This window comes from Cetorhinus maximus, chromosome 7 (genome assembly GCF_964194155.1).
Source record: "Cetorhinus maximus chromosome 7, sCetMax3.hap1.1, whole genome shotgun sequence".
NCBI lineage: Eukaryota > Metazoa > Chordata > Chondrichthyes > Lamniformes > Cetorhinidae > Cetorhinus > Cetorhinus maximus.
In genome coordinates this window covers 143,700,335-143,725,012 of record NC_135885.1, presented here as the reverse complement: position 1 = coordinate 143,725,012, position 24,678 = coordinate 143,700,335, and the positions used below count along the sequence as shown (strand labels likewise).

Genomic DNA, 24,678 nt, shown 5'->3' with positions numbered 1-24,678 from the left:
CCTATAATTAAATCAGCGGCATGATGGTTAAGCTTACTATCTTACCAATTTCCTTGGCAATTCTGACAGCTTCATCAGCATCCTGTAAGAGCAGGAAATAAGACCAAACATTATTCCTGTCAACCTCTGTCCTTTCCCCTCGAGGCAGCTGTATATTGTACCACTGTCACTAAGGGTAGACTTAATGTTGCATTTACAATCCAACCACACTTCCTTATTCAGCCAAACACAGAATTAATTCCACAGCTGAAAATGTAACGCTTTTCCTACTGGTCTTCCAAATCACTACCCTTTCGAGGGAATCAAAATAATTAAGTTGAAACCTTGGTGTGTACCCATTTTGTAAGATAGCTCAACTTCTCAAGTACATTTGTTTCATTAGCTTTTTTTCTCCCCCCACACAAAATGTCACAGTATAGGTTTCCTCAAAACTTCAAAAGAATGAACAAAGCAAACTAAGCAAAAGAAAACATCAAATCATTTGACAGACACTTTAGCAATGTCAGTGCTGCAAAAAAAAATTACAAGTTTTAATCGTTTTTAGTCAGTTGTGAAATGTAAATCAGCCTTTGCAGTATCTGCCCACTGGCGTATGTTTTTATTATCATCTTCAATCAACTATGCTGTCCCTTTAACTGACAGTAGGGGGAGTGGACTGTCTACAGTTATGGCTACCTTGAGTGATCATGCTGCTGCTAAGAATCTCAGATATTTTGGGTATAAATTAACGCAAAAAAATTATCCTTGGAGACGTTAACAGTCACTTTCACGACTTAGCAAATTTGGCATTTTCCCCCACTTTGCAGCAAGCTGTTTCCTGCTTCCATTTCTCCAATCTGGCGGAATGTGAAAAACTACGAGAAAAGTTGGCTAAATACATTTAGCAAATTGTTCAGAAAATGCTAAAACAAATCCACTTAAAAGTTTGTGTGAGCATTACATCTTACTTATTCTCTGAAAAAGGGACATGAGAGAGGAAAGAGGTCCAATTTAATTTTCCCTGTTGGATCCAGTAAAAAAATTTACAACACTACAATTCTAAGCGTTAATTAACTGAGTTTTATATATTTCAGAAGGAAATTATATTTTCTGGGATTTGCTTTTTATTGGGGGGGAAAAAACAGCTGAGCAGCAAAAAGTTGGAAGGGATGTCTGGAAACCACCAGTGATTAAAGCTACAGGGGTTGACTTATGAACATTAAAATGAAACCCAATAGTTTTTAAAGCTGTGCGCACAATACATTCTGACAACTAGATACCAACTGATGTTAAATATTAGTCCTTGATGAAATTATCTGAGTAGCAAAGGAAAAGTGTACAGCTAGTTATGAGTAGAAATAAAAATGGAACTCCTTTATAAAAAATATGTATTGTATATACATACATGTATGAAGTATCTGCAAGCAAGTTAGAGTGGGGGTGGGGAAGTTGGCAGAAATTTTAATTTCCTTTCATTAGCTTGTCTGCTCCACAAATCAGTGCTTGTTAAGTTCAAAGCAAACCTGAAAGGAGTATCTGTTTAAGGTCCTTTTCTTTTAGAATAATTGAGTGTTAAACGGCATTTCTTCCAAAGAACAATCATTTTCCGGTAAAACAAATTTTGTCTTAAAAAAGTTTGTAACTTTGCAAAACTCTCCAGCTACCTTGGTTCCACAGCGGGAACACACCTTTCATTATTTTAGCAGAAGAGACCCAAAAAGAAGCATCAAAAGAGAGTAATTTAGGCATGTTATTGGTTTCCACACATTGAGTTTCAAGTGCCTTTGTTCAACTCGATGACAGTTATGCGAGAATACTTCGCCTTAATAGCCACTCTGTCAGGAAGTGTTAAACCAGTCAAATGCAGACAATTAGAGCCTCTTGAACTCAATGCATGAAGTAAAGGCTGATGGCACTCCACCATTTATAGATAAGTAGAAACACGTTGAATTGTCTTTGCAGTTGCAAATTGCACCTTTTCATTTGCATTCTGCTTTAGCTAAGTAATGTTTCAGCTGTTTTTCTGCAGTAACTGAACTCTGAACAAGAAACTTGATGTGCAGCCCTAGGTTTTAGAGGATCTTTCAAGATGAGAGTAAATTTTAGAATTAAACACATGTGAAGGGCAAAACTTCTCTTTAGACAAGATACACCATTATCTTAGCATTGTACCAGATGAGAGTTAGACTTTGCTGCAGTACCATAGAGTTGTAGAATGCAGAAAGAGACAATTCAACTCATCGTCCTTGTGCCGGCTCTTTGTAAGGTCTATCCAACTAATCCTAGCCCCCTGTTCCCTCCCCATAGCCCTGCAAACTTTCCTTTTCAAATATACGTCCAATATTCATTTGAAAGTTATTATTGAATCTGCTTCTTACTGACCTTTCAGACAGCGCATTCCAGATCACAACAACTCGCTGAGCAAAGAAATTCTTATCTTTCCCATGCTTCCTTGTCAAATGTCACAAATCTGTGTCCTCTAGTTACAGACCCTTCTGCCACTGGAAACAGTTTCACTTTATTTCCTCTATCAAAACGCCTCATATTTTTGAGCACCGTTATTGAACCTCCCCTCAACCTTCTCTGCTCTAAACAGAACACTACCAACATACATAATAAAAACAGAAGATGCTGGAAAAACTCAGCAGGTCTGGCAGCATCTGTGCAGAGAGAAACAGAGTTATTATTTTGAGTCCAATATGACTCTTCATCAGAATTTTATGTACCAACACACATGCACTTACATCAAATACATAGTCAAACTTCTGTCAAAACAATCAATCATAAGAATGTTGAACAATTTGCCCGAAAATCTTTGTTTGCATATATGTTTGAATGTTAATAATCCACTCTATATTTTCTGCAACAATTTTCCATTGAGTAATTTGTACACGCATGGAGAGGTTAGAGAAGCTGGGTTGTTTTCCTTACAGCAAAGAAGGTTAAAAGGAGATTGAATAGAAGCATTCAAAATTATGATGCAATAAAACCAGAAAGGAGATGAGGAGAAATATATTTGCACAGCGACCTGCTCTGATCTGGAATGCATTGCCCGAAAAGGTGGTGGAAGCAGATTCAATAGTAACTTCCAAAGGCAAGATGGATATATAATTGAAAAATATGACAGGCTACAGGGAAAGTGGACTAATTGAATAGCGCTTTCTAAGAGCTGGCACAAGCACAGTGGGTCGAATGGTCTCCTTCTGTGTCATTCCATCTATAAAAAAGCATGCTTCAAATTGATAACTGAATTGCATGGATCTGTATGAATGCCGGATTAATCTGACAAAACTCCAGATATCTCACCTTGACCACTCCGTCATAGCCAGGGATGGTGTTGACTTTTGCCTTCTTGGCTATTAGTTTGCTTTCGATCTTATCTCCCATGGCCTGAATAGCGTGCGTGTCGGGCCCAATGAAAGTGATACCTTCGGCAGCCTGCGGAGATCATCAAACTTTTTAGATTTACAATAGCAACAAATTTTGCTTGATGACATACAGAATACTCCATTGATGAAAAAAAACAATCCCGAAGGTTATCACGATTAAAATGCACTGTGCTTCAGCCCTCAAGTGTTTCTATCTTTCTTAGCAAACTGTTGAAGCAACTTCATACTTCCACACTTTCTTTGATTTTATTTTTATATATTCAGTATCCAGTGTTTCCCTTTGAGTTCTGGTAGAAGTGCCCAGTTATTATCGAAATAAGAGCACTCCAAATTTTGTAATGCTGCCCACTGTTGGAATTAGGCAGTGAAAGATGATACTGGATTGGCTGGTGAAAAATTCACCAAATCCTGATAAACCAGCCTTGATGTAAGCATGCACCCAAATCCTCAGAGAAATCACTTGGCTGTGACAGGAATCATACACGCAATAGCAACAAAGGAGCATAAAATTCTTACTGAGAGGTAGATCTCTGCGTGTTTCAGAAGCAGTTAAAGGAATGAGACTTATACAGAACGCTTGAGCTGACCTGAGATGCTACTGCAGCGATCTCTGAGCAATCACTGTCAGTCCCAATATAAAATGTGGTGCACAATACCGAATATACCGGGAATAGACAAAGTCAAGGTCTTCAGTAAATAGCTGTATATTACAGTTGATTTATCATAAACTTAAAGAGCACCTTAGTTAGACCACACTTTAGAGTACCCCAACCGCTTGCATTTATATTGCACCTCTGACATAGTAAAAACATTCTGAGGGGCTGCAGTGGAACACTATCAGACAAAATTTGACACCAAGCCGCATGAAGAGATTCTATAATTGATGACCAAAAGCTTGGTTAAACATGTGGGTTTTAAGGAGTCAAAGCAGGAGAGCGCCCGAGAGGTTTAGGGAGGGAACCTCCGAGTTTAAGGTCTAAGCAGTTGAAGGCATGGCTGAAGGGGTTAAAATTGGGGGAAGTCAAGAGGCCAGAGTTGGAGCACAGATATCTCAGAGGTTGAAATACTGAAGGAGGTTTTAGAGATAGGGAAGGTCGAGGCCATGAAGGGATTTGTAACCAAGGATTGAGAATTTTCAAAAAAGAAATCGCAGGATTGCCAGACCAGGGGCCAATGTAGATCAGTGAGCACATGGGTGATAAGTGAATGGGACTTGGCAAAATTCTGATCTCTATATCATAGAAAAGAATATTCAGGCACTGGAAAAAGTGTGAAAAAGAATTACAAGGATGATACCAGAACAAAACGGAAAGGTTGCATCTTTTAGAAAAGATTCAACAGGCCGGGGCTGCCCAATACAGAGGCCTGAGCACACAATCAAGGTTGACGCTCCCAGTGGGGATATAGCAAGGCAGTGCTGCACTGGTCAAGGTGTCATCTTTCAGATGAGATGTTAAGCCAAGTGGCCATAAAATAACCCATGGCACCATTCAAAGAAGAGGAGGGCTTCGTGTGTCCTGGGCCAAATGCTATCCCTCAACTGAAATCACAACAAAAAGAGATTATCTGGCCTTTGCCACATTGTTCTTTGTGGGAGCTTGCTGTGCACAGATTCTCTACCCCAGCTCCTGCATAACAACAGTGACTACAAAAAAGTACTTCACCGGCTGTAAAGCCCTTGGGGATGTCCCAAGGATATATAAATGTAAACTATTATGGTGTACAGTATGTGATGCAACAACGAATGGAAGTTCAGTGCTGCCCAAGCTGAAAAAGGAAAATGTTCACCAAGTGGAAATTTGTCACTTCTAACAAGTTAGAAAGGAAGGTGGGGGTGGGAAGAGAGGAAACTCCTTATGAACCACGCACACAAACAACATCTCTTCCGGTACTGAATTAGCACACGTGATATGTTACAGACTCATATTTACTGGTGTAGCACATGGGGATAGGGCGGTATTTTATGGCCCCTCCCGCCTGCAGGGTTTTACGGTCCTGCTGAAGTCAATGGGGTTATAAATGGCTCGCCGCATTTTTCGGCCCCACCACGATGGAGCCACAAAATTCTGTCCATAGCTGAGTCAGCTGTAGCTCCGTTGGTAGCATGCTCGCCTCTGAAGCACAAGATTCCTGGTTCATGTCCCACTCCAGGGCTTAAGCACAAAAATCAAGCCTGACACTCCCTGTGCAGTACTAAGGGAGCACTGCACTGTCGGAGGTGTTGTCTTTCAGATGAGACGTTAAACTGGGGCCCCATCTGCCTGCTCTGATGGGTGCTGAAGATCACATGGCACTGTTTCGAAGAGCAGCAAGGGAGTTCTCCCCAGTGCCCTGGCCAATATTTATCCCTCAATCAACATCACACGAAAAAAACAGATCAATTGGTTATCATCACATTGCTGTTTGTGGGAGTTTGTTGAGAGCATATTTGCTGCCATATTTTCTACATTACAACAGTGACTACACTTCAAAAAGCACTTCACTAGCTGTAAAGCACTTTGACACATCCAGTGATCATGAAAAGTGCTATATTAATACAAGTCTTTCCTTTTTTCAGGACTACATTAATGTCATAAGCACTGCTCGTTGGCACATCTAAATGTGTGTAGTTGGTAGGCTTGTACATAGCTTGTATGTGGAGCTAAATGAAGTTAGGAAAAGTAGTCTCTCACTTTAAAACCATAATTAGCAATCTGTCCTGCTTCAAAACCTTTCAGAAGAAATATTTGGGGATAGATTATAAAAGTAATCTGACGTCTTGAAATAGCTTGAGGTATGGTATGGGGTAGGTAGAAAGAAATTATTTCTGCTAGCTGGAGAGTCTAGGACTAGGATGCAAGACTAAAAATTAAGACCAGACCTTTCACGAGTGAAATTAGGAAACAGTTCTACACACAAAGGACACAGAAGTTTGGAACTTACCTCTGCAAATGATAATTCATGCTAGATCAGTGAGATTGATAAATTTTTCTTAACCACATGTATTGAGGGATATGGAGCAAAGTAGGATACATGGAGTTAGGTCACAGATCAATCATGATCTCACTGAATGGCAGCACACGCTCAAGGGCCTAAATGGCCTCCTCCTGTTCCTATGTTCCAAACAGAAAATGCTGGACTAATGGTTCCCAAAGCTTTTCTCCACTGGGGATCACCTCACCTCGTGTCTAAGTCTGCTGTAGGCCAATCAATAGAGGTTTATTGCTCTGATTAGTCACTAACTCTGTTACCACTGTATCATGTGACAATCAGAATGGTGCTGCAATTTCTTTTAGCATTCCTGGGTAAGTGAGGGGATGGAGGGAATGGGCAGACGAGTAGCGCGTTTAGCGTTCTTGCTCCTTCGTGCCTTCCACTGCTTTTTTTCTGGGAGATGTGGGAAGGAGGAAGGGAGAAGAAATTCAAGCTGGTGACAAAGGTCCTGAATTGGGCAGCAAATGCAAAAAACTTGTTTCTGATCCATTGGTGGTGCAGTAGCTTGGGGCCATGCTTAGAGCAAAACTGTGGATTTGCCTGGTAAACATGAGAAACCAGAAATTAGTCTTTTCAGCTGCAAATTTTAATGCCAGCATTAATCAAACAGAATAGCTGTTTCAAACAACCAACTAAGACAGTTCATGTTAACGTCAACTCAAGTGTTCTAAGCCATCGACAGTACAAAGAAAGGTGAATGTAGATGTTTAATCCAAATTCCATTCTCATTAAATTCAATTAGACAAGGGAAATGGATGTAGGTGCTGATTACAAGAAGATAAAGTAAAAAAAATCAAGCATATGCAAAAGAATTGGCAACAATTACCTAACCCTCCATTGCCCATTGACACTTGTGGTTCAAAATAGGGAACCATTACGTCACTTTTTTATTACAAGGATGACCTCAATGACAAAGTGTTGACAGCACAAGCCAGTAAGTGGACTACAAGTCTCAAAATACTGCAAGGGCAGAATTTTGCCCTTGGCGGGGCTGCTCGGCAGGAGGGGGTTTGGAAAGCCGACCGCCACCCGCGATCGGCACCGGACCACGATTTCACACTAACATGAAACGCGAGCAGCAGCGCTCAGCTCTGCCTGTGCGTGGAAGGGGAGGAGGGCGAGCGAGCCGAGCGCGAACTTCACGCATGTGCACGAGCGAGCGCGTCATAATCTCCCTAAGGCACAGAGCTGCTTCAGGGAGGTGAAGAGATATATTAAAAAAAAATTTAAAAATAAAAATGTAATGAAACATGTCCCCTCATGTGAATCTATCACATGAGCAGGAACATGTTATTAGTGAAAAATTAAAGTTTTTATTTTATTTTTATTTGCTTTTGGAAACCTCATCCCGCCCGTGGATGAGGTTTTCAAAAAAATGCAAAGGCTACTTTGTCCTTTTCGCCTGCCCACCAACCGTTAGGTTGGATGGGCAGCAAAAATGTTAGTTTAATTGATTGTTTAATGGCCTTAACAAACCTTTTAATTGTCGGCGGGTGCACTGCCGGCTCCAGCGCTCGCTGGCCGATCGAGCTATCACGCGACTGCGCGTTGATGTGGGCACATTCGGCCAACATCAACGCATGTCATTTCACACTCGAGTGGGTCGGGCACACGCCTGCCCACCGAGCAAAGATTTCTGCCCCAAGGATTGTCTTCGACTAAAAATAGTTTATCTTGTACATATTTATATCGACGTGAGGCTGTCTCTTCTGCATGTTGGTGGGATTTTCTATTGTGGAAGGTGGTTTGAGTTTTTTTGTATATGTGGGTGTTTGGATGTCCTGTGTATTAGGGGTCAAGTTTGTATATAATCATACAGCCTACTTTCTGCTTTGGACAAACGCTATCTTGCCACCAGCTCGGAAACATTGGAACATCCCCAGTGCAGCTGGGTCAATGCTCCAATCTTTGGAATGGGTCTATCACCTGGTGCCTCTGATCGAAACTGCCTCAACATTGGGCAGCAGGTCACCAGGCAGCAATAGGCAGTCACATTAGCTGTAGCTCAGTGGGTAGCATTCTCACCCTTGAGTCAGAAGGCTGTGGGTTCAAGTCCTATTCCAGAGACTTGAGCACAAAAATCTAGGCTGACACTCCCAGTGCAGTACTGAGGGAGTGTTGCACTGTTGGAAGTGGCATCTTTTGGATAAGATGTTAAACAAAGGCCCCAATTGCCCTTTCAGGCGATGTGAAAGATCCTGTGGCCGCTAATTTAACAAAGAGGAGTTCAACCTAAGTGCCTTGGACAATATTTATCCCTCAATCATCATCACTGAAAAACAGATTATCTGATCATTACCACAATGATGTTTGTGGGAGCTTGCTGTGTGTGAATTGGCAGCCATGTTTCCTACAGTGACCACACTTCAAAAGTACTTCATTGGCTGCAAAGCACTTTGGGACATCCTGAGACCATGAAAACGCTGTATAATGCAAGGTTCTTTCTTTCAAGGGGACAAAAAATTTGCAGCACAATCTTTTGGTTGAAACATCTGCTTACACATTTAAAATTTTATTTCATCTGTACTTGGTTGACAACACAATTTCCCATCCTGGTTACCAGACGATTCCTGTTGGACATCCCACAAAAACTGGAGCAGTTTCAGTTACCAACTCTGCCACTCAAAAGGTCAGTGACATCAACTGTAGAGCCGGCCCTGACATAAAGCAGAGCGTCCTCTCAGTTTGTTCTGAAATACTTCAACAAGAGCTAGTGCTCCTACACCAGTGTCATAGTGCCACTTTTAACACCAGCCATGCTTCTGATGTCTGAGTGAGAGTGCCTCTTTATGCTCAGGACCTATGGCCAATAGGCCACTTTTATTTCACACAGATGTAGTTACAGTCGACAAAGAGAGACAGACCTTCATGTCATTAATCTGAGTTGGCTTCAAACCCTAGGTTCAAGAGATGAAAGGGTTATTATTCGAACCAATACATCATCCTGACTCTTACAACATTTTTCCACAGTTCTGGCCTCCATATTATAAAAAGGATATACAGGCAGTGGAAAAGGTGAAATAAAAGATTTATAAGGGTGATACCAGAAGTGAGGGGTTATAACTAATCAGGAAAGACTGAACAGGTTGGGGCTCTTTTCTCAAGAAAAGAGGAGGCTGAGGGGTGACCTGATAGAAGACTTTAAAATGATGAAGGAGTTTGATAGGGTAGACATAGAGAAGATGTTTCCACTTCTTGTGGATGGCCAGAAATGGGGGCCATAAACATAAGATAGACACTAATAAATCCAATCAGCAATTCAGGAGGAACTTCTTTGGGAAGAATGTGGAATTCACTACCTCAAGGTGTGGTTGAGATGAATAGCATGGATACGTTTCAGAGGAATCTTGATAAAAACATGAGAAAGGAGTAGAAGGATATGCTGATAGGGTGAGATGGAGAGGGATGGAGCAGGGGGAAGCTTGTGTCAAGCAGAAACACCAGCATGGATGTTGGGTTGAATGGCCTACTTCTGCACTGTAAATTCTATGTAAATTTTTACATAATGCTCTTATTCAACTGTTGTGTACAACTACAAACTTTGCATACTCTAGGAGATTTGTAAAACAGATCAAACTTAGAGCACAACTGACAAAAGGGCACCATAAAATGTATTTTTTAACTATTAAATAATACTCCTGTTCAGTATTGGATCATGGTTTGACGTGGCTGGGAAAGCAAAGTAAGTACCAGCATACACATCACTGACCCCCTTCCTCAGAGCACAACCTGTATACCACATATGAATACATTTAAAATATAAAATATGCTCATTCTGTTCTTCTTTTACAGTTGTGGAATGTTAATAAATTACAGATGAGCACACATCAGATTAAGTTTGGTTATTAGTTTTAATTTAATACAGTGCACTAAATGCCTTTTAAATGATATTCCTGAAAATATATTACCCAAATTCTATTTCAGGAAATTACTAATATTTCACTCAGAAGCTAATTTGGTCTTTAATTTATTGGAATTCAATGGATCTTATTGTTAATCAAAGGTGAAACTGAGTTACACATACTAAATAGATCTGAAGACTAACATGTTCCATAAATTTTGGAAGAAAACCTTTTAAAATTGTGTTTGAGTAAAAGTTTACAAAACCAACCACAGCATTACAGACATGTTTCCTTAATATTAATGCACAATTAATAATAAGGGAGATAAGGAGAATTTTTTGTTACACAGCGAACTGTGATCTGGAATGCGCTGGGATTCATCAGTAACTTTCAAAAGGGAATTGGATAAATACTTAAAAGGGAAAGACCTTCAAGATAATGGGGAAAAGAGGAGGGGAGTGGCCTAAAGGAAGGGCTCTTTCAAAGAGCCAGCACAGACACAAAGGGCCTAATGGCCTCGTTCTTCCCTGTGTCATTCTATGATTCTAATTAACTCTATTTGCAAATCACAGGACCATTTCCATATCACACAACAAGCAGAGGTTCTTTTCCAGACTACACCAAAATCACGCAGAAAGTGCTCGTGTTTCAGATTAAATAAATGGCCACAGGAAAGGATGCAACTGGGAGTTTAAACAGTCAAAATTTAATTACAACAGGTCTTTGCATGTAATTCTGAAGTCAAGATTGAAAATGCATTTTAAGACTAACAACAGAGAGGGCATCACAGACAGTAGACTCCAAATAATTAATCAAGCTTTTAACACCTTGCCATATGCCTAGCTGTGCTGGACAACAGTTACCGTCACTTCATTAACTGTCTCTGTTTAGCTTGTTTGTCTTAATATCCTCAGCCTTGTTGAAATGCAACTCATTTAGAATAGATATAAACTGCTAATTAAAAGCAGATGTCATTTATTGCCCAAACACAGACATACTGAAACTCTGACTCAATCCGAAACTTTTTGCCAACTTCACACATTGGAACAAGCAATGAACTGCATCGCTGCAATTTTAAGTAGCCCTTCAAGATATTAAGAATTGCACTAACAAAACCAAGTCTTAAACAGGCAAGTAACAAGTCATATCTCTGCTTGCTGGCTGTAGTCCCAAGGGTCTGAAGGATACAGAAACTGGTTCATTCTCTGTGGCAGTAGCTCTGCGTTTCCATCTGTTAGCTTTGAATTGCAGCCCACAAAGAAATCAAAATCAAATTAATTCAGCTTTGCAACACTACCCAAGATCTTCTGTTTCACTTTGTACACTAACTCCTCAGTTCAATCCCATTCAGTCACTATGGCTCACTTCATGATATTCTGTTATAAATAAATAACCTGCACTTAAAAATAAAAACTTGTGTTTATATAACATCTTCCAGAACATCTGGACACCCCAAAGTGCTTTCCAGAAAATAGAGTACTTTTGTGGTATAAATACTGTTGTGGTGTAGGAAACGCGTCAGCTAATTTGCGCGCAGCAAGCTCCCACAAACTGCAATATGATACTGACCAGATAATTTGTTTTAGTGATGTTGGTTGAGGGATAAATATTGGCCCAGGACACCAGGGAGAACTCCCCTGCTCCTCTTAAAAATCAATACTTGCATTATCTGTGGGTACAACTGCACATGGCAATAAAATGCAAAATAAACTAACCCCAAGGTTAGGCTTAGTTTCTCACTTCTCATTTTTTTTAAACAGCTGGTACTATCACAATCTCCATCAATAGGAAGAGGCATTATCAACAGCAAATGGGAGAATGTGGTGGCCAAAAAATTAACTTAAAAGATGTAGCCAACTTGTGCAAGCTTTCCTCATACTCGTACTGTTATGATTATGTTTATTTTGACTATAAGATTCCAGCTTCACCCCAACCGCGGCAGATTCCTGCCCCCAGCCAGCAGAGCCATTAGAGTGCTATAATTGGCCCAAATACCCTTTGGCTAGGCAAAGTAGGATGATCTGCTGCTCCGCTTTCCATCACAGTCAGGTTTTGGGGTGGGCTACCATGCGATGAACATTTTCTAAAACCAGGCAACAGGTTTACAAAAGCTCTGAACAGGAGTTTTTGAAAATATTTGCTATGCACTTGGATGAATTTATCTCTATGCTCATTGCTTAAAACAGTTATATCGCATCCACTTGCTTTCTTAAAAATACCTCGAACGTTGCTTACAAATTCTGCTATTAGTATTTGCTGATCATATCTGACACATTTCAGGCCCTCAGGAGAGACAGAGCGAAGGTACTGAGAGACATGCAGACAGTATTCGGTTCAGGAGAAGGTGTGGAGATGTTAATCAGACAGTAGGAGTGTACGGAAATTCATGATCCAATAAATTCACATAGAAAGTAAGCCAACTGCCTTTGTTGGAAATCCTCAATACAGCTGCAACAGAGTAGTTTAACGTGATGAAGGATCTATGCAAAAAGAATAGTCAGCAATTATAGTACAATGGTACTACACAACAGGAGGCCATTCGGCCCATCATACCAGTGCCGACTCTTTGATAAAGCTATCCAATTAGTCCCACTTCCCCTGCTCTCTCCCTAGAGCCCTACAAACTTTTCCTTTTCAAGTACGTATCCAACTTCCTTTTGAAAGTTATTACTGAATCTGCTTCCACCGCCCTTTCAGGCAGCACATTCCAGATCATCATAACTCGCTGTGTAAAAAAAATTCTCATCTCCCCTCTGGTTCTTTTGCCAATTATCTTAAATTTGTGTCCCTTTGGTTACCAACCCTCCTGCGAGTGGAAGCGATTTCTCCTTATTTAGTCTGATTAAAAACCCTCCACGTAAATATACTGCCAACACTTAGTTCCCTACAAAACTTACCTAAATAGATCCTACCTGTCATAATGTGATTGTGCAACTGCCTTTACCCCTGACTACACAATTACATATATTCTAATTAGCAATGTTTTGTGTATAATGCTTGGCATGACTGCATTTTTGGAGTCGAGGTGTTAAAACAATGTGATGCTTATGTTTTTTTCCTTTGATCTGCACTCATTAGAGAGAAAGATGGAAACTTACTGGTCCCAACAAAGCTTGGAAACTATAAAATTCAAGATGAAAGATTTTTGAGGAAATTAGTCATCAGTCTGACAGGCAGAGAGCCTGCCCACAGTCTACTACACCTCCCTGTCCAGTATGGGACTCAACATCCTAAGGGAATGGGTGAGGGAGGGGGCGCGGTGGGGGGTACAGAAATATCAGCCAAATAAAAAAGTTAGCAAACAGCATATGAATACTGGAAGTTTTCTTTTGTAGCACCCCCATTCAAAACAGATTTAAAGAGAATACAAGGAGAGTCATGGGGCCAGTAAGACATTGTTTGTAAAACTGCTTAGCAACAGTGGATGAAGAGTGGATGAGGCTTTGGGTAATTGGGCTTGCCAGCAGCCATGCTATTTTGGACAGTGCTGACTTTGTGTTTCACGCTGCCACATTTTATAGTCCCAAGAACATAAAGTCATAAGTCACATCTGGAGACTGCCTTGTGGAAATCCATCAGTAAAAGTGTTTAGCTTAAGTTAGTCTTTTGGCATTCTTAACGTTTATAGTGGCAGATGAGAAACAAAGTCACATGTTCCTTCAGCTCCGAAACACAACTGAAAATAGGTGTCAAACTCATACCAGAAATTATGACTTTTTTAACTCTCAGAAACGAGATGCAGTATTAAAGTAATGTGCTGCTGAGAAGCATTTTGTTTCTCCAGCTATGCTCCCAAACCCATGAAACCACTGATTAGAATGGTGGTTTTTCTGCTGCCTTCTCACCTCTGTGCTGGCTAACTTACACTGGCTCCCAGTCCGGCAATGCCTCGATTTTGAAATTTTCATCCTTGTTTTTAAATCCCTCCACGGCCTCGCAGGTCTTTGGAATTCTCTTCCACAGACAGCTGTGGAGTTGGGTCACTGAATATATTCAAGGCTGAATTAGGCAGATTTTTGATCTACAAGGGAGTCGAAGGTTATGGGGTACAGGCAGGAAAGTGCAACAATCTCCTCCAGAACCACAGCCAACCCAGGTCTCCATGCTCCTTCAATTTTAGCTGCCTGTGGATACCCAATTTCCATTACTCGGTCCATTGGTGACCGTGCCTTCAGCTGCCTAGGCCCTAAGATCTGGAACTCCCTCCCTAAACTTCTCCGTCTCGCTACCTCTCTCTTCTCCTTTAAGATGCTCTTTAAAACCCACTTCTTTGACTAAGTATTTGGTCACCTGACCCAACATCTCTTTTCATGGCTCGGTGTCAAATTTTGTTTGATAACGCTCATGTGAAGTGTCATAGGCCATTTTACTATATTAAAGGCGATAAACACAAACTGTTGTCATCCCACATGGCTGCTTTCCTTATTCAACAATAAGCACTGAGCAGTGGCAACCTATTCTACCACTGGGGCATCACAGTCAATTTTAGTCTTCTCTTCACCCAACATATGCCTTTTGGCAAGAAGATCTTGGTCAGCAATCAAGGGGGAAATCTGCCTGAATTTTGCATTCTCGAGTCCAGAGACCGTGGTGTCAATTGTAATAATATCACTGCACTAATATCACATGCATGAATCCTCTATGCAACCCTTATCAGTTCCTTGCATTCCTCAGCCTATCTTTATGGATCTCCCGATTTTGTTTTCCTTCCTGACCTTCTTAAATATATGTTGTATGTTTTCTCTTTCTCCCCAATACCTTTCACAACTTTCTCAGCAAGTTAAGTTAGTTTCACTCTTTTATTCTGTCCTCGGCCGAATGAGGGGGATGAAAAGAAATCCTATTACGCAGCCAGCATTATGATTTGGAAAGGGAGCTGAAAGGAGATTCAACAGCAACTTTCAAAAGGGGATTGGATAAATACCAGAAAAGGAAAATCTTCCAGGGCTATGGGAAAGAGCCAGGGGTAAGTGGGACTAATTGGATAGCTCTTTCAAAGGGGCAGCACAGACACGATGGACCAACTGGTCTCCTTCTCTGCTGCACAATACTGTGACTGTTCTCAGGAATAGATTTCTTTTGCATTGTACAAAAATTATTCATTAATAAAAACATAAGTAATAGGAGCAGGAGTTAGCCATTCAACCCATCAAGCCTGCTCCACCATTCAATAAGATCATGGCTGATCTGATTGTGGCCTCAACTCTACTCTCCTATCTGTCCTCCATAACCGTTGACAATGAAAAATCCGTCTCACTCAGTCTTAAATATATTCAATGTACCAGCCACCACTGCTATCTGTGGAAGAGAATCCGAAAGACTATGACCCTCTGAGAGAAGAAATTCCTCTTCGTCTCAGTTTTAAATAAGTGCCCCCTAGTTCTAGATCCCCCCATGAGGAAAAACATCCTCTCAGTAACTATCCTGTCAAGCCCCCTCAGAAACTTATATGTTTCTATAAGATCACTTCTCGCTCTTCTAAACCCCAATGAATATGGCCCAAACTTTCCTCATAAGACAAGCCCTTCATCCCAGGAATTAGCCTAGAGAACCTTCTCTCAATTGCTTCCAATGGAAGTATATCCTTCCTTAAGTAAGGAGACCAAAACTGTCCACAGTACTCCAGGTGCGGACTCACCAATGCCCTGTACAATTATAGTGGAACTTTAATACTTCTCTTGCAATAAAGGCTCACACTCTATTTGTCTTTTTAATTACTTGCTTTACCTGCATGCAAACCTTTTACACTTTAACTCCTCTCAACACAAGATGGCCACCAACAGCGCTTCTACACACGCGCAATACTCTAAGCATGCGCGGAAATCCAATGATGTCACTATGCTGCACCCAGCCTGCCAGGATCACGTTGTGCATGTGCCAATGACGTCACCACACGCAAATTCTACATGCATAATTACAGCCTGTTCTGGAACCGAGGGCACATGCACCAATGACATCACTGCACAAGGGTGTGCTGACAGCAGAAATATCACGCATTTCAAAATTTGGTGGTTTTTAAAGCTGTGCAGAGAGAGAGGTCTGCTCTCCCCTCCTTGTTTCTCCACCAGCGGCATCTTTTAAACGTGCACTGAGAGCAGAATTGTCCCAACAGTAAATAGGTAGCACAACAGTTCCAAATCCACTAGTCAGAGAAAATGCCTAAACTGAACTACATGATATGTATTCACCCAAAACCAATTTGTAGAGGAAGCGCTACAGTAGGTGGAAGTTGTCTGAAGTCAAGATCTGCCCAGACTGCTCTGTGATTGTCTTCAAGTGGGAGGAGTGCGCTGCACAAAATGTCCATTAGAGTCTGCATCTGGCTGCTGGCTTTGCACGCCATTCATGTGTGTTATCCAATTAATTAAATTTTTTGTTCTTTCACTTTACTCTGTGTCTCTTAAGGGGGTGAAGAGCAGGGTGAGGAGGAAAGGTATGGGGCCAGGAGGAGGAGGGGGAATGAGCAGGGTTGGGATAAGGGCGAGGAAGATGGAAAGAGGGTGAGGAGGGGGATGAGGGTGAGAAAGAGGAGGAGGATGGGGGTGAGGAGGAGGAGGGGGTTGAGGATGGGGTCTTGCCTTCCCACCAGCCGGAAGAGATTTCCTTCAAACACTCTCAGGGAATCCCCTGTTAATACTGATGCACTCCCTGGTCACACCCCCTGCGAATTCTGACACAATCCCCAGGGATGGCCTAAAATACTGAAATGCTCCCCGGAGACCCCCTGTACATTCTGACACAATCCATGGGGAGCCCTCCTGTACCTCCCTATCTCTGTCACCCTCTCCAGCCTCTACAACCCTCCCTATCTCTGATACTTTCGCCAGCCCCTACAAACCTCACTGACCTACCCCAGATCCGACTCTCTTCCTTAACTCTGTGACCTCCTCCAACCTGTACAACCCTCTGTGATTTGTGTCTTACTACAATTCTGGCCTCTTTAGTATTCTTCATTGCTCCTAAATTGGCATCTGTTTTTTCAGCTGCTAAATGTCTCATGCTTAGAATTAACCTCCTTAACTCTTGCTTCCAATATTCACTCCCTCGAGAAGGATGAGGATTTATTGCAAAACCAAGTTTGTTTTGGATGATTCAAAATCACACATTTCACAATTCTGCTCCGAGTGCATGTTAAATGGGCGCTGCCACCCAAATGTGATGATTTCAGCAGTGCCATCTTTGGTCCTGGCCGCTGCCCACCATCGCTCCAAATGACATCATAAATCAACACGCGCAAACTCAGCATGCACAGCATTGGCAGGAAACGCAGCCAACTTTTTATGATTCATTAGGAATTAATTCACTTTCCTTTGACATATCTGAAGTGAAAGAATTTAAGACATGATTAAAAGAAATTGGGGGAAGTAGGTCAGTATGGACTGAGAGTTTTTGGAAGAGAAACTCCTCTTAAGTAAGGTAGGAGGGTAGGAATTTGGAAGGTGGGATGGGGTGAGGGGGATACAGGTTTCCTGCCAACTGGGGTGAAGGGCTGGTTGCATGTGGGAGAGTGCATTGTGATAGCTTTTTGGGAGTGATGGTTGGCCTATTGAAAATCCATTTGTGTTTTTCTTCCCATTTAAAAATCATTTAAAAATCAGTCAATAATGAATAATGTGAGCAATGCTATTTACAATTGTGTAAATGGGTGATAACGAAACAGCAGCCAGTTTTACATCGCTCCAAATGCTTATATTCATTGCCTTCAATTCATTTCACACTATTTAACATTGCCCAGAGTTGGCCAATATTTAACCCTGAACTGATGATCTGGTCATTGTCATGTTGCTGCTTTTGGCTCCTTGCCACTTGCAAATCGCCTGCCGCGCTGCATCATTGACTATACTTCCAACCTCATTGGCTGTAAAGAACTTTTGTACATCCTGAGGCTGGGAAAGGCACCATACAAATGCAAGTTCATTCTTTTCCAGAATGCATTATTTTTTTTCAGGAAGCAAAGTCCTAGCTCCCCCAAAAAATACACAGATTGCTTCATCCTTGCAGCAAAGGGGAGGAGGTTACTTTTGGAAGGAAGGTGCACAATTCTAAATTTGCTTCCTACAGCCCGACCTGTAATGATTCCATGGTCAAAAACAAGTCTCCAATCCTCTACTTGTCATTAGGAATCTTAAAAAAAAGACCAATAAAAACTTTTTTCTCCCAGCAAAAGATTATTTGCTATAATGATTCCATGGTTAAAAACGAATTTCAAATCCTCCACTTGTTATTAGGAATCTTAAAAAAGGACCGATTAAAACTTTTTTTCTCCCAGCAATAGATTATTGGCTGCAACTGGGAGGAAGAAAACAACATATTTGTTCCCAAATGGTTAAAAAAAACAAGCTCGAGAAAATTCAACAAATGTGTTCTTTTTAGATGATAAAATGCAAAGTCCACATTCATCACAGATTTCAAAATATTGGAAAATGGGCAAGAAACTTTGGGGCGCAGAAGGGGACATATCCGAAAATCTCCCCACAGAAGTAGATTTTGTGCCCCCAAGATTTGTAATTCTCCTTCAGGCTTTCACATTCATGTCTTTGCTCCCCTTCCAATACAAAGAATGGTGAATATAACTGGTTATCAGCCCACAGAACCACTTGTTTTTCAAATCATAAGTTTATAATACAGATGATTCTTGAGCTGAAACATACAGAGAAACAGCTGGAGACACTCAGTAGCTCAGGTGGCTTCCGTCGATGAAACATGAGTCAGTTGTTTATGATCCTTGACCAGACTCCAGGTCTGGGGGAGATCCGATTAGGGTCCAATAACGTTTTGTTTAAAATAGATAAAGTTTGTGATTCAAGACACTTACTCAGTGAATAGGGTTCCACGGGTTTTGAACTAACAAAGCTAAGCTTCACTGTACAAGTTCGGAAAGATAAAACAATTGACAATATCTATCTTATACTCAGGGCAAGTATGAGGTACATGTGAATTAACAGGCGAACTGTAGTCGGACACACCACACTACACAATAGTTAACAGATGCAACCAAAACAGAGTCCATAGATTTCTCAACAGCCCACCCAGGCATTTGTCAGACTGTGAGCCAAGCAATCTCACTGAAACTCTGTCTTTCTCACAAAGGTTTCCAATCTCCACATTTGAAGATCTCACCTTGGAATTCTCTCCAAAAGCCACTCCTACTCAGATAACTTCAACAATGACTCACCGCGTAGGGTTTCAATCTCACCTTCCAAGATTCCTATTCCCCGGATCTCTGAATACACTCAAGCTTCACCTTCCAAGTACAATTTCAGGTCTTCGGCCATGCCAACAGAACACCACTAGTCCAAAGGGATACTTTTTCCCCAATGGCCTGCAGCACAGGGTCACCAACTTCAGCTGCCTTCTTGGATTTTCAGGGCTCCTCTCATACCCATTTCATTTAAAGTCTGCTCTCTGCAGCTTTCTTGAATTTGGAGCCTAATTCTCTGCTCCTTTCTTTAACTTCATTTAAGGGGACCTATTTCTGAACCCTGTTTTTATCCCATACCTAGGATTTATTTTTCAGACCATTCTATGTCCCCCTCCCTGGTTTGGGACCTTCTCCTTGTCCCCCTCCCAGATTCTGCTCCCTGGGACACATACTACAATGGTGCTCCATCTCAGGTCATCTGACCAGCCTCTTTGCACTGTTTACTCTTGCCCCTTCTGCGCAGGTGCACAGTGTCATTCCCGGCCTAAAGAATGCAAAACATCCGAACTGCATATGTGTGGCCATTTCCTGGCCAGTGCATGTGTGGGAGACCGGAAGTTCATCAGGAACTGGAATCCTGACCTACGAACTAAAGGAGGTAAGTATTTGAGTCTCATTGCACAGTTGATGTTGCAGGTATAAACACTTCTTTGAGTTTGCTGAATGTCCAGGCGAATTACGCAGGAACAGGAGTGCACCATTCAGTCCCTTGAGCTTAGTCCACCATTCAATTAAATTACAGCTGGTCTGTATCTTAACACCATCTATTCATCTTGGATCCACATCCCTGAATACCCTTGCCAAACAAAATCCTCAATGACCCTCCAGCTTGAAAAGGCTTATTTTTGGAATGGGTGGGGGAAATTTCAAATTTGAAAATTTCAAATTTCCGCTATCCTTTGTGTGAAGATGCTTCATGACATTTCCCCAGAGCAGCCTAGCCCTAATTTTATGGTTATGTTCCCTTCTTCTGGACTCACCACCAGAGCAAATAGTTTCTCTCTACCTAACCTATCTATTTCTTTAACCATCTTAAACACTTCAATTAGAGCACCTCCTAATCCTCTATATTTGACAGAATACATGCCTTTTCATGCAACCTGAGCTCATAATTTAACTCTTTTGGTTAAGGTATCATTCGTGTCCTTCAGGTATAGTAGAGAATGAAGTGAAGGCTAGACGCCTCTCTTGCATTTCTGCTATTTTTCATGGCTTCATAAAGAAACTGGTGTTAAGAGTAGATTATAAGCTCTCCTCTCAACAGACATGAGAGGGAGACAATTAATTTGTTTTAAGAAGTCTCAACCTAACAAAAAATACCCATAAAATGTTTCGAAGGCGCTATATAATTTTACATTTAAAGGTTTTTCCCAATGTGGAGGTGGCTATGAGAAAAGATTCCTTCTCTTTAGAATGTATCACATGAACAGGCTTGGCATTAATTATAATTATATTCCCACTTAGAGGAGAGAAGGTTAAGGGGAGATTTAATAGAGGTGTTCAAAGCCATAAGGATTTTGATAAGGGGAAACTGTTTCCAGTGGCAGGTGAGTCAGTAACCAGAAGGCAAGATTTAAGGCAGTTGGCAAAAGAACCAGAGGGGAGATGAGAAAACAATTTTTATACAGCAAATTGTTGTAATTAAATAATGTGCTGCCCAAATGGGCTGTGGGACCAGATTCAATAGTAATTTCAAAAGAAAACTGAATAAATTGAGAGTTGGAAAGAAAAAACATTACAGGGCTAGAGAAAAAGAACAGCAGTGGGACTAATTGGATAGCTCTGTCAAAGAGCGGCACAAGGACAAAGGGCCGAATGGCCTCCTGTGCCGTACAATTATGGAATCATATAAAATATATAATGCTTCAATCAAAATTTAAGCTATCACAAAAGCACTTAGAGATTTCAAAATGACAAAATACAAGACTGCAAAATCCTTGCAATAACTAATTTCCTAAGCAGCGTGTCCATACCTGATCCAAGTGTTGGCCAACAATATATTATCCTATGGCTCACACACTGCCTCTCGCTTCAGAATTTATTCTCAGTACTGTCTGCTGCAGCCTTCCGTTAAACCCTGAAGAAGCTGGTATCAATCAGGCAAAGGGGGAAGAAATGAATCCCAGAGCAAATATTCACAGGGATCCCAATAACAATAATCTGACCCTGTGGCGCTATAAAGCCCATCAAGCCTTTTGTTTCTTCGAGGACTCCTTGCATAACAAAGAGACTTTGCTTAACAGTTGGAGGGGGCTAAGCAACCCAGTATTGTTCATCTCCCTGTGTTTAATGCATTGCAATTCTCACACTAACAGGGAACCAGCGGAACTCCCGGACAATGCCCAAGACGGGATTTTAAAAAGGTAGCAACAAAAAAAGGGGGGAGTTAATAACATAGCCTACCTGTGGTAACTTTTGTGTTCCTTAACTTTGCATTCCAAACTGCTCCACGCATTGCTAATCAGTGATCAACTGGAAACTGCAGATCATTCTGAAAAGCCCGGCAGGGTATTTGCCTTTCAATTCTTCTACTCTGTTTATTCCCAATACAAGTATATTCATCAAGCTTAGAAACAACTCTTGGACAAAGGCAATGAAATGTAAATCATGGACTTGTGCTTAAAACATAGACTTGCCATTGCTTAATGAGTGCACTGAGGAAAATACTCACTGGATGATTTAAATGTTTCCATTTAACCCGACACATTCTAATGTCTCCACACCCTGGTGATAGCTACAACAAAGAACTGATGAAAGTTGCGTACTGACTGGAGTTCTGCATCATTCTGCATGGCTTCCAATATTAATATGTTATCATTTACAGGAGCCTTTCAATGATCCAATATTATTATTACAAGCACTAAAACTGGAAACAGTCACTAAACTGTTTGAAAGAATACAAGTGAAGCACTTACATGAAAGATGTCACGGTCTTTTAATAATGTTAGTTTTGCTATTCTCTAGTTTACTACAATAGCTATAGAATGGGTTCAAGAATCTAAACTCAGTTTAAGGTTTAATATTGAACTGTAGACTATCAAACTATGTTAGAAACCTTTTGAAAAATAGCAAAGTCATTGTTTACCAATTAAAGTTCCACCATCCCAGTATTATCCATGATTTTTCTTAATTGAGAGAACCACGTTCTATATTTTGGCAGCACATACCTAAATGTCAAAAGGTAGCGTGAATCTAAATTGTCTTAGCACCTTAACGTGTATACTAATCTCAAATCAGGCCATATTTCATGAGGGGGAGGCAGTGGCATAGTGGTAATGTCATTGGACAAGTAATCCAGAAGCCCAGGCTAACATTCTGAGGACAGGGATTCAATTTAATTAATAAAAAAAAATCTGGGATTAAAAACTACTCTCAGTAGCCATGGCCAGAAATTTCCCCCCATTGGGATGGGGTGGGGGGGGGGGGTTTTGGGGGGGAGAACCCGATTGGCGCCCCCGATCGGGTCCATGCCGCCATTTTACGTGGGCGAGCCAATTAAGGCCCGCCCATCATGACATGCGCCCGGACGCCTCTGTGCCTCAGGGAGATTTGTTTCAGTGTTCAAAGAATAAATGTATAAATTTTTATTAGATCTAAAACACTTCATGAAACCTCATCCCGCCCATGGATGAGGTTTCATGAAAAATGCGAAGGCTGCCTGGGCCCTCCGCCTGCCCACCAACCTTAAGGTTGGACGGGCAGCTCATTAAATTGAGTTAATTAGGTTTTAAATGGCCTTAATAGGCCTTTCACAGTTTGACGGGCGTGCAGCCGGCTGAACTGAAAATCTAAACGACGTGCAGTGACGTTGGGAAAATGCTGCCCCGTGAAACTATTATCGATTGTCGTAAAAATCCATTTGGTTCACGTGTCCTTTAGGGAAGGAAATCTGCCATCCTTACCTGGTTTGGCCTACGTGTGGTTGACTCTTAACTGCCCTCTGAAATGGCCTCATAAGTCACTCAGTTGTATCAAACCGCTACAAAGCCTAAAAGAAATGAACTACCTCCATAACAGCACTGTGGATGTACCTACACCACATGGACTGCAGTGGTTCAAGAAGGCAGCTCACCACCACCTTCTCAAGGGCAAGTAGGGATGGGCAATAAATGCTGGCCCAGCTAGTGACACCCACATCCTGCAGATAAGAAGTAAAATAAAGTATATTGTTGATGGAAATCAAGACATGCATCTTCTGCTGGTTTTGGATCAACACTGATACCCAAAGAACCTTGAGGGGTATACAGAGGACTCTAGAGGATTCAAGAAACTAAAGTAAGTTGCAGCATTCATAGACACAGGAAGGAGGTGAACTGATCAGTGTTAAAAAGACATCTAGAATTTGAACGAATGGGCGAACTGCACTGATTCATACTTCTAAGCAGATTGGGAAAAAAACGAAATAGTGATGCTCCTGAATGTTGAAAGTTACCAAAACTATTATTTTTAAAATGTAAAATGGACTCTTGATTCCCATTATTTGAGGTTCTTGCTACAACTGTACAGGGCATTGGTGAGACCACACCTAGAGTACAAAGGCAGCAGATACATGGGCACCACCTGGAAGTTCCCCTCCAAGCCACTCACCATCCTGACTTGGAAATATATTGCCGTTCCTTCACTGTCGCTGGGTCAAAATCCTGGAACTCCCTCCCTAACAGCACTGTGGGTGTACCTACACCACATGGACTGCAGCGATTCAAGAAGTCAGCCACCACCTTCTCAAGGGCAATTAGGGATAGGCAATAAATGCTGGCCTAGCCAGCGATGCCCACATCCCTTGAATGAATTTTAAAAAAGCTTTGGTCTCCTTATTTAAGTAAGGATTGCATTGGAAGCAGTTCAGAGAAGGTTCACTCGGTTTATTCCTGGAAGGAGGTGTCTTATGAGGAAAGGTTAAGCAGGTTGGGCCTATACTCATTGGAGTTGAGAAGAATGAGAGGTGATCTTATTTAAATATATAAGATTCTGAGAAGGTTTGACAGGGTAGATGATGAGAGAATGTTTCCCCTTCTGAGGAAATCTAGAACGAGAGGACAGTTTCAAAATAAGGGTCTCCCATTTAAGACTGAGATGAGGAGGAATTTCTTCTCTCAAAGGGTCATTAGTCTTTGGAATTCTCTTCCACAGAAAGCAGTGGAGGCTGAGTCATTGAATATATTCAAAGCTGAGTTGGACAGATTTTTGGTCATCAAGGGTTATGGGGAGCAGGCAGGAAACTGAGTTAAGGCCACAATCAGATCAGCCATTGAATGGTGGAGCTGGCTCAAGGGGCCAACTGGCCTACTCCTGC

General features: G+C 41.4%; 1 protein-coding gene across 3 annotated transcripts in view; it reads right to left on the bottom strand.

The window, feature by feature from the left end:
• The window catches only part of pcca (propionyl-CoA carboxylase subunit alpha), a 343,070-nt gene that overhangs the window by 229,883 nt on the left and 88,509 nt on the right, over window positions 1–24,678 (bottom strand). For all 3 annotated transcript variants that reach the window (XM_078546056.1, XM_078546057.1, XM_078546058.1), the window contains exons 7-8: window positions 3,286–3,417; window positions 46–82 (exon numbers count right to left, since the gene is read on the bottom strand). In XM_078546056.1, the coding sequence (XP_078402182.1) occupies window positions 46–82; window positions 3,286–3,417 (169 nt within the window). The remainder of the gene's footprint in view (window positions 1–45; window positions 83–3,285; window positions 3,418–24,678) is intronic.